The sequence below is a fragment of the Choristoneura fumiferana genome, chromosome 15 (genome assembly GCF_025370935.1).
Source record: "Choristoneura fumiferana chromosome 15, NRCan_CFum_1, whole genome shotgun sequence".
Taxonomy (NCBI): Eukaryota; Metazoa; Arthropoda; class Insecta; order Lepidoptera; family Tortricidae; genus Choristoneura; species Choristoneura fumiferana.
In genome coordinates, this window is record NC_133486.1 from 14,901,195 (window position 1) to 14,911,367 (window position 10,173).

Here is a 10,173-nt window from a genome sequence, read left to right on the forward strand (position 1 = left end):
GTTTACATGGAGGTTTATAATTAGAACACATAGATGGCGCCGATTTCTGCTTCACAGGAAAGTTTTGTTCAAGTGCCAATGCAATTATGAACGCTTCTGTACCTACTAGCTTTAAGTCGGTGCCACAGCACGAGTCAGCTGAGCTTTTATGTAATTTCGCACATGAATTAAAAATAACTTAGAGGTACGAGCTGGGGTTTGAACCCACGATCCTCTGCTTGAGAGACCATAGGTCAAACTACAGGGCCATCTTTGGCTTCCTATTACTGTAAGGTGGTGGTACTGATGGAACCAAATAAATCTTTCTTTCTCTTTCTTTCTAATATTATAGCTAAACATTTTTCAAAAAATCTGAAAAAAATATATTTTTGTTTGACATTGGTCAGTTATAATCAATTTTTTTCTATATTTGGTAGATAACTTGCGTGGACAAGTGGCTAGGTAGTAGGTAGTGGGTAGGTAGGTGGCTCCTCCCCTTTAAATTCGTCGTACTACTTACGGGACACCTGTATAATATTGTACTCACCCACTTCTGTTAATTTGTGGTTTCGATGTTTCTTTTTTTTTCTGACCCTAAAATTGTTCCAGGTGCTGCTAGGTTATGGCCAGAACATAAGCTCAGTGGTGTGGCAGTGTGGCGGCAGCCCAATCAGCGACCGGTTCATCCTCACGGCTGCGCACTGCACTCGTGCCAAAAACATGTGAGTGTTGTGTGGTAGCAAGAAGTTAACTTTAGTAAATCTTACAACCTGACATTTTCATTTCAGTTCTGAATGAAAAACTGCAAATTGTAGCAATCAAACTAGCTTTCTAATTAAAATAACTTGACCGACTTATAGCACAGGGCGGACACGCCATACAAAATACGCGTTCTGGAATCTACATAGGCACGACGACGTCTGTACACGCGTCAATGTATGCGTAAGACACACAGGGCTGACTATCGCAAAACCCTAGTACTATAGGGTATGTAGGTATGGCTTAAATGTGTAAATAAATGTAATCGTTAATCATATATTTTTATTTAAACCTACTTAAAATGTGTCCGTCTATGTATTTAAGCATTATTATTTTACATTACAATAAATATATGACTACAAACTTGAACTAATTATTCGGTACCTAATTAGTTATTTCATGTCGTATTAATCGCGATACTTTTAGAAAGCATTATTATTAAGAAAAGGAAGTAGGCAGGGTAGGAACCTCAATTTCTCGCGCGCCCACTGACAAGTTGGCGCTTGCTCGCGGACTCACGGCCACCGAGCCGAGCAATGAACTGCCGGCGCGCGGATTTCACGGAAAATTATGTGACTGTACGAGCGACAAATTATTAGAATATGACTGATTTTCGGGTTTTTAGGAAATAAATACAAATAAATGTTTTATAAATTAAAGTTTATTGGTTTAATCATTTGAGACCTTATTAATTAAAGATTACTTACACTAAAATATTTCCTTTTAAAGGATTTGTCTTTGAACATTCGATTGTTAAATCGTATGACATTGTATATTCTAAATCGAACAAATAACTTTTTTAAATAAATGTTCGGAAAACATTCACAACAATCGGTCACCGATATATCGGCAAGTTCTTTCAGAATGTGGTTTCCAACTGAATCCAGGATTTTATTTACAAAAATAAGTTTGAATCGATCATTCATAGCTCTTATACAAGCAACAAAACTTTCTGGAGGGTTAATTAGAAGCAAAACATTCTGATTAAAAGATTTACTGTTGATAAAAAAGTTATCATCAGATATCTGGTTGTTGGAGCCTACATATTGGACAATTCCTTCACATTTATGAATATCTACACATTTTTTTAGCAAATAGCCACAAACGTACAGAAAAGCGTTATTTTCAGGCAAATCGAATCGGTAATCAGTTGTTCCCACTGCTACAGGTAATAAACTAGTCGCTACTTGATCATTTTGCAAATTGTCACTCTCAGATTGAATATTTTTTCCTATTTTGTCAGTATCCATGAGCAAATGGTCCAAATCGTCGGAACAGTTTGCACGATCGGTGTGTTTCAGCATATTCATCATATATAATTTATTAAAAGCTCTGCTAAACTGTACTGGAGTTGGTTCGCGGCAATTCCCGCCTTGCTGTCTCATAGACCCGAAAAAGTTCTCTAACGCATCTTGATTCAACCTGCGTGTAAATAGAAAACTGAAACCATCAGATTTTAAATCTTTTGCGAGGCTTTTAATACTATTTAAAGTAATTTTTAGGCCTTTCAAGCATTTAACCGAGTTAGTGACATTTTTTTTGTCAACGTTGACGACTGTGACGTTTGACAAAAAATGATCAAACTTGTCCAATATTTCAGTTTGGTGTGGCTTGGCAGCGAAAGCAGTTTTATATTTGTTAGGATCATTCACAACCGATGAATTTAGCACATCAAACGTCTTATCCATCAGTTCAATCAATTTAACAGTCCCTGAAGCAGTTTTATTCAATCTGTTGGATTCTATGGAACAACTCATAGCTGCAGCAACAGTGTTACTGAAGATCTGGGTAGCGTACTTTACTTTTATTTTTTCGAAATTATTTGGGTTGATATGCGATTCGGTTAGTTTAGGGGCCAAGCGATAAGCTCTTTCACAATCTTGTTTGTAAAACATTTTAATATCTTCCCACTTTGCAGTCACTTTATTTCCGTCATCGTCCAGAAATTCAAAGTCATATTTCATCAAATTATTTCGCACTGATTTTATTAGATGCGGAACGTCGAAAATATTGTAATTTTTTTTCTTATCTACATGAAAGTAAGGCTTGTCAATAGAAACGTTGCGCTCATTAGCTAATTTTAAGAAATTTGAACCCTGATCAGTCACGAAAGCTACTACGCGAAATCCAATATTGATGATCTTTGAAATAAAGTCATTTAACCACGTTTTGAGCTCCTCGTAATTTTTGCTTTTAGCCAAAAAACAGTATCCAAGTGGCTGTTTCCAGTTGGAAAATATCCCTCTGGCCATAATAACATAAGCCTGTGTCGCTGGTTCTGCTGTTTGTATTCCGTCGATTTCATGAAAACCTACGATTTTATCTTTGTTTATTTGATAATGCAAGTTTCGTTTTAATGAAATCTCGTCAGCACAAATAATGCAGTACTTCTCAGATTCCGTAAGATTTTTTAATTTCGATTCTAACCAATTGAACACGCCAGAGTCAAGTTTTGTACCAATGTCGATTTTTATGCGGCGTAATGTCCGTTCGTTTGGCAGTCTTAAATTTTTTGCTAAAACCTTGTAAGCCAATGGGCTTGCAAAATATATATTTAAAGCAAATAACTTAAAACTCTTGTCATATTTGTTACCGCAGCAGTTGGGTTTCAGTCGCTTTTGTAATTCAATCAATTTTTTAAATTGAGGTGATGTATCACATTCTTCTTGATAAGCAGCTGCAAATTCTTGCTGACTCTCTAACCTTTTTCTCCGTTTACATTCAGTTTTATATTCCCTAAGCAATTTTTTTTACGTGGTGTGTTGGCAGACAAATCTTTCGTAGTCTGTGTTGAACAATCTGAAACACTAGGAATTGAAGTTTGTGAAGCATCTTCTATTGTTGATATGCGCTGAGAAATACTATATTCAGTTTGAGTATATTTTGTTCGATCTAGACGAATATCTTGTGGCAAATTTTGAGTCGGAACTGCATCACGTTTTAATTTTTTTGCTAGACGATCTGTATTTTTAAAGTGTAAATCACAAATGTGGTAACTGACGTTAAGATTTTCCGCAGTTTTATTGTTTAAATCTGAACGACCGGACGCTACGACCCATAGTTTGCACCTGAAATTAAAAAAAAAAACATAAATGATAATAAAATTTAATCCGTAGGTACCTACTCGAAGAGCCTAATCGCGTATTATAATAGCGTAATAAGAAAACAACGTAGTAAGAAAAGAGCTATTTTAAAATAGTAAAATTCTAACTGATCAAAATATTTATTACGACCGCGCGGACGAAAACAAAGTTACAGCGTTCGGAAGATCATGTGAGACGCGACTCGCGACTGCCCGACTGTATAGCGGCATAGAAAGAGATAGCTGCGGAAAGTACTTAGGTATCGTTTGTCTAAATTAAGTGTTTAAAAACAAGTGAATGAGTGTATACCTAGTTTATTTTGTAAAGACAATTTGTTATATAATTAGTATAGTGATTGTAGATAAGATATTGATCTATTGATAGGAAATAATTAATAAATCATTTTTACAAATACCTACCGGCTAATATAAGACGTCTATTTATACATTATAGGTACAAACTTTTAAACCTAGGTATTGGTTTTGTCCCCAGTTATCTACATTGTACATGTTGCTAATTAAAGTTGGTTAGGTAGGTACCTTACCTACCTTTTTTCGTCCTTCGGAAATCGAAAAAAACTCCTTTTCTTATCTTTGGCTGTTGACAACCACCCATACAATGCACAGTATATCACCATTTCGCAAAGTTATTGCTCCCGAACTTAGTGCCGTGCGACGGTGCGGCCGACATACATCGCGTTGCGCGCCCGACTGCTTTCCTGCGGTTTTCCTACAATCTGCGCTTGAGGGGTGGGGTAACTCGAACCGGTGCGGGGCGGAGCGTGTCCATTCTGTATGCCAGTACTATTATATATTCTGTGCTTATAGTGTGTGTGATCGTGGATCGTTGCCATCAACTGATGGTAACTGATGGAAATGTGGCCATAGTTTTTTTTTTATTCGACTGGATGGCAAACGAGCGAGTGGGTCTCCTGATGGTAAGAGACCTGATGGTAACCTAAATCCAGTACCCAAAACTGCCTTTACATTTACATTTAACAGCTGCTCATTTATAACTCTCAAAACACGACAACAATGTAACACATTACTGTAACAGGTCGTATCAAGATATGTATTTCATAGTACGATACGACTTTTTAAAATATAATTTAAATATGTGGTTGGGTACTGGCCACTACGAATGGACTCGTTTAAAAAAAAAGGTCACAAAAGAAAAACTAAAATAAGCGAGAAGGTGACACTATTTACCGGCCCGGATAATATTGACAAGGAAATACCAACCCGATTATTCGTGTACACGCCCATACAAACTCGTGTCAAACTGACATGAGTTTCTATGGGCGTGTACAGGAAAAATCGGTTCGGTATTTACATGACGGTATTATCCCGGCCGGTAAAGAGTGACACGGCGGGAGTAACGCAGTCATTGGATTCTTATTGTTTGTTTTGTGATAAATATTATTTATTTCTTCGCAGTGATCGTGAAAAGCTCAATGTTCTCGGCCAAAAGTGCAATAGATGAACTCGTATGATAATTTCTTCGGGTCGGCCATCAAACTAACTCGTTCATCTATTGCTTACTTTTCAGCCTCTACAGCAGTGTACTATTTTTGGATATGATATTAGCCAAAAGAAAACGTTTGCTTATTAAACGTTTGTCTTAATAAAACTCGTTAAGTTACAATGATGTTAAATGATAGTTTGACGAAATGAATAAAATGCAAAATGTAATTTATGCGAAAGATTCGTTTCCGATATGACACTACCGCAATAAGTTTTTTGGGAAGTAAAATTTTACGAAAAATATTTTGCCCAAACGGCAGTTACACCAGTTGTATTTAGTTCATTAAAATGGTACTCGCAAACTAAAGCCTGAATCCATCCATAATCTTTCTAGCGGATACGTGAAATACACTATGGTGGGTTCTCTCAAACGCACTGACGACGTGGCACCCTGGCAGGTGCACCGCATCAGGCGCATCGTCAAGCACCCTCACTTCAACCCTCGCACCAAGCACAATGACATTGCCCTCCTTGAAACTGACCCGTAAGTGTTTATGAAACTTTTTATTACGTTGCTTTTTTTTAAATATTCAAAATAAATAAAAAAATATTACAGAAAATTATTTAAAGGTGTAGTACTATTAATTAGCAATTAATTCCTGTTTGGGATCCCATTTCTAATCTAAACTAACCAAAGATACTTTACTGATAGCAGGTACTTATCTGTTCAGGTCACAATTTTAACTACAACTAAGTACTTTTCTGGATAAATCACCGCTCGATTCAAATGTAAAAAAATGTGTAGTCGATCATTATAAAAATGTATTGTTATAATACGTCGAACAAATTAAAGTCGATGTTTAATGGTTCTGCCATTCGAAATGTTATGAATGAATCATCGTTGAAAACTTTTTCGTTGAATAGTTTTTCTAACAAGTAAGAAAATGTAATGAATGTTAAAATGAAATTACCTTCGGGAATCAAAAACACGCTATCTGAATAGTCGATGAAATGATAATCGATGAAAAATTTGTCGGTGAAAACAAAGGACACCCGTACCTACTTGGAGTGTGTTATAAACTTTTTAATTTGCATAAATGTTGTAGTGTAGAATTAAAACTCACTACGCTGCAGGTTGTAATTATTTCTTACTCCTCCTCAGGATCCGCCTGAACCAGTCAGTAGTGCCGGCCTGTCTGGACGTGTTCGGTGGAGACCGCGACAGGGCGGTCGCGACCGGTTGGGGCGCCGCCAGCATTAATTCAGAAATAGCAGACACACTACAGAAGGTACTACGAGTATGCTTTCTCTGGTGATTTGCCGTTTCGCCGAGTTTAATTACGCAGATTTTTATTTTGCAGATAACTATTAGCAGACCTTTCTTTTGCTGGAGTAACATTTGGTACAATTAGATACGCTAAGTAATTATTTGTTTTCCCGAGAAGTCAGTAGGAAGAATAGCGATATGCCGAGTTACGTTTAGTCGATTGTTTGTTTCGTAATTGTTTCAGTTAATCAAACAACTGTTAGTTTTTTAAACTTTTAACCTGTCCTCTCCCAGAGGCACAAATTTGTGCCCAAATTCCTTTGATCCTGTTATCCTGGGAAATGACAGATTAATACAACATTGCCAACAATAATTAACTAATTTAAATGACTATAATTATATCAAAATGTAGTTAGTGGGACGCCGAGCCAATGTTACGGGGATTTCTCTACTTCACTTCAATAATAAATGCAGGATGACCATGTATCCGGTTCTTGGTTTTAATAAGATAATTAATTGTTATTACTTAAACTTAAACAATGAGTCAATCCCTGCAGACCTCGCCTTCAGTCGACTTCAATTTTAGCTCCGTGCTAGCTACCGTGCCCCCAGATAGCCAAGACGAGCCAAGCGAAGCGCAAGGGCACTAAACTTTTCTCGAAGCGCTTTGTCGTTTTTTTAACCCTTATAACTTGAGTTGGGATTGTACCAGATAAACAAATTTCTCGGGATTTGTTGTCAATAGCGAGTTTATCAAACATATAAAGTTTTAATCGTAGTCTTATATTTACTTAAGATTTAATTGATATCCAAAAAACCCTGATATCGTCACTGACTCACTGATGATCATCAAAATCCTTAGGGTACTTCCTAAAAATTTAACCGATTGAACACTGAATAAAATAAGCATTTGCTGTCTAAAAAATGGTTTTATTAATAGAATATAACACCATTACAAGTACTTATCGTTCAATAAAATATATTTATATGAAAACGTCTCTCTACATCTGTAATAGTATAAATGTAAGAGGGACCGCACCACACGAACTCCGAGTTACGAGTTTCGTAGTAGCCCTGCTGTATCTTCTATCGTTGGGTTTTAGTTTTTTTTTATACATTCTATGACATACACAATTCGTACACTTGCAGGTGACGCTGACGAAGTTCACAGACACAGAGTGCGGCGACCGCTACCCCGCCAACCGTTATGGGGCAACCTTTAACTCCACGATACAACTCTGCTATGGAGACTACAATAGAACCGCTGATACTTGCCAGGTATTTAGGTCAAGCTAAATTAAACTGACTGAGTTTCCACCAAGTACGAGTATACTCTAATAATTAGTAGTTTGAAAAAAGAATCGGTGTGTTGCGTGCGAGTAGGGCAAATGTACTGTTTGTGGCCACTGTACCGTTTATGGCCATTTATTGTTTAAATATACGTTTGAAATAAATTTATATTAATAAAACATTACAAACTCTATTCGTTTCAGTGTAAACTTTTGAAAACTCACTAAACATATTGTTTTAATACTAAGTATATTACTCGAAAATACAAACTGAGACATGGATGCACAGAAAAACCAGAAAAAGAGACCAGCGCTGGGAATCGAACCCAGGTCCTCAGCAATCCGTGCTGCGTGCTATAACCCCTACACCACCGCTGGACAGAATTAGACACGAATTTTTCCTATGCATACATATCTCAGGTTGCTTATTTCTACTACGCTACTTATGCAGCAGCACTAGCGACATCTATGTTTGTTCTATGTTTGTTGTTGTTATGTTTGTGTTGTTTGTATTTTCGATATGGTTTCACGGGATACCCGTAAAAGTAACAAATTTGGAGTTGAAATAAAAAATACAAAAATACTCCAAATAACCAATCATGAAGTATATTACTTTTATATTTACTTCAAATGTCAACAGAACTGGCCACAAATGGTCTTAAGTTGGCCAAAACCGGTACTTCTGCCGTACACAGTCAGTAGTCGCGGCTGGTAGTGCGGCGCTCCACTTCGGCCTCACCGCACCCCGCTTATTTAAAAAACCAGCCAAGTGCGAGTCGGACTCGCGCACGAAGGGTTCCGTATCCGCACTATTACCCATCTAGGTATACCACATTAGACATTACCAAAAAAAACGGCAAAAAAATCCAAGTCTTTGTATGGGAGTCCCCTTTAAATATTTATTTTATTTTAATTTAACGAGGTATTTATTTTATAAGTGATAAAAATGTAATCACTAGTTATTTAATAACTAAAGATTCTGCGAATATTTCAAGCGTCTAACTGTTGCCGTTATTAATATCAAGCAAGAAAACGGCAACACAATCACGTTTGTTGTGTGGGAGCCCGCCTTAAATATTTATTTTAATCTGTTTTTAGTATTTGTTGTTATAGTGGCATCAGTCATAATCTGTGAAAATTTCAAGTGTCTAACTATTACGACTTAAGAGATCTATAGAGCTCTGTCACAGACGGACGGACAGACAGACAAACAGCGGAGTCTCAGTACCATTCGGTTCCATTGGCACCCTTTGGGCACGGAACCCTAAACATGCCCGCTACACGCCTTCGCACCGCATCCTTACACCGCTCAGCTAACTTGTACATCTCAGGTGGAGACGCAGCCTTTGCGAAGGCGCGGTCTACACCCTGTAGAAAAAAAGGAGATATTAATGATGTCACTGTTGTTTCAAATTGCTTTGGTGTCCAGGGCGACAGCGGCGGCCCCTTGACCATCCTCAACCGCCGCCTTCACTGCATGTACGCTGTGGTCGGGATCACCTCCTATGGCGTGGGCTGTGGTATCCCCGGCCAACCCACCTGGTACACCAAGATCTCCCACTACGTGCCCTGGATTGAGAGCATATTATGGCCTTAGGGGCTTCAATAAATCTTGTGATAGTTTTTAACCGTTTTTTTTTCACCCTACACCCACCACGGAATTAGGTTTCGGGTCATTACGGCTTCATTTGGTTTCCCCTTTTTATCAATAAGTACTCCAGATCTCAAAATTAGAGCTTAGTGCCAGAATACCTAAATCCCAGAATGCCTAATTGATTTTCTCATACATAACACCGGATTCTTAATACTTCTGTATTTTAAAACGCTAAGTCTCACAACTTCATCTCAAAACACCATTATGTTCAAAACAATCAAATAGCAGATTACTTAAAAAGCCCAGTTATCTTCTCTACTTAAGTACATTCAATTTAATTTAATTGAATTCGCGCGTCTTGATACTGCGAAATTTTGCCATTCTGAATGAATTTTCAGCTAAAATTATATTGAAGTGTCGACGCATCTATGATTCGTTATTATTCGGAAATGTACATTGAAATATTTGGGCACTTCAGGAATATGACGTTTTAGGTCAATGTCATTACTACTTTCGATCATTTTAGGGGGAGTCTCTGACCATTTAAATTTATGGTTCTTATGGTTCTTTAAATCCATGGTTCGATTCTCCTCTACTAAACTAACTGACTACCTGTAACAGAGCTATTTTTATTCTGCATTTTTTTTAATATGATCACTATTGTGTGTGTTAATTTCATTTTTTTTTTCATACAGATTAATGTATTTTGAATGTATGCGAAACAATAGGTACAACATGA

General features: G+C 37.2%; 1 protein-coding gene across 1 annotated transcript; it reads left to right on the plus strand.

Moving 5' to 3' along the window:
• Window positions 1–653: 653 nt before the first annotated feature.
• On the plus strand, window positions 654–9,468 carry LOC141435825 (trypsin-1-like; the record flags this gene model as incomplete). Its single annotated transcript, XM_074098655.1, is given in 5 exon segments — window positions 654–701; window positions 5,679–5,828; window positions 6,447–6,573; window positions 7,701–7,829; window positions 9,270–9,468. Coding segments are annotated over 5 exon segments (622 nt in total), but the record flags the coding sequence as incomplete, so codon positions are not given.
• Window positions 9,469–10,173: the final 705 nt, after the last annotated feature.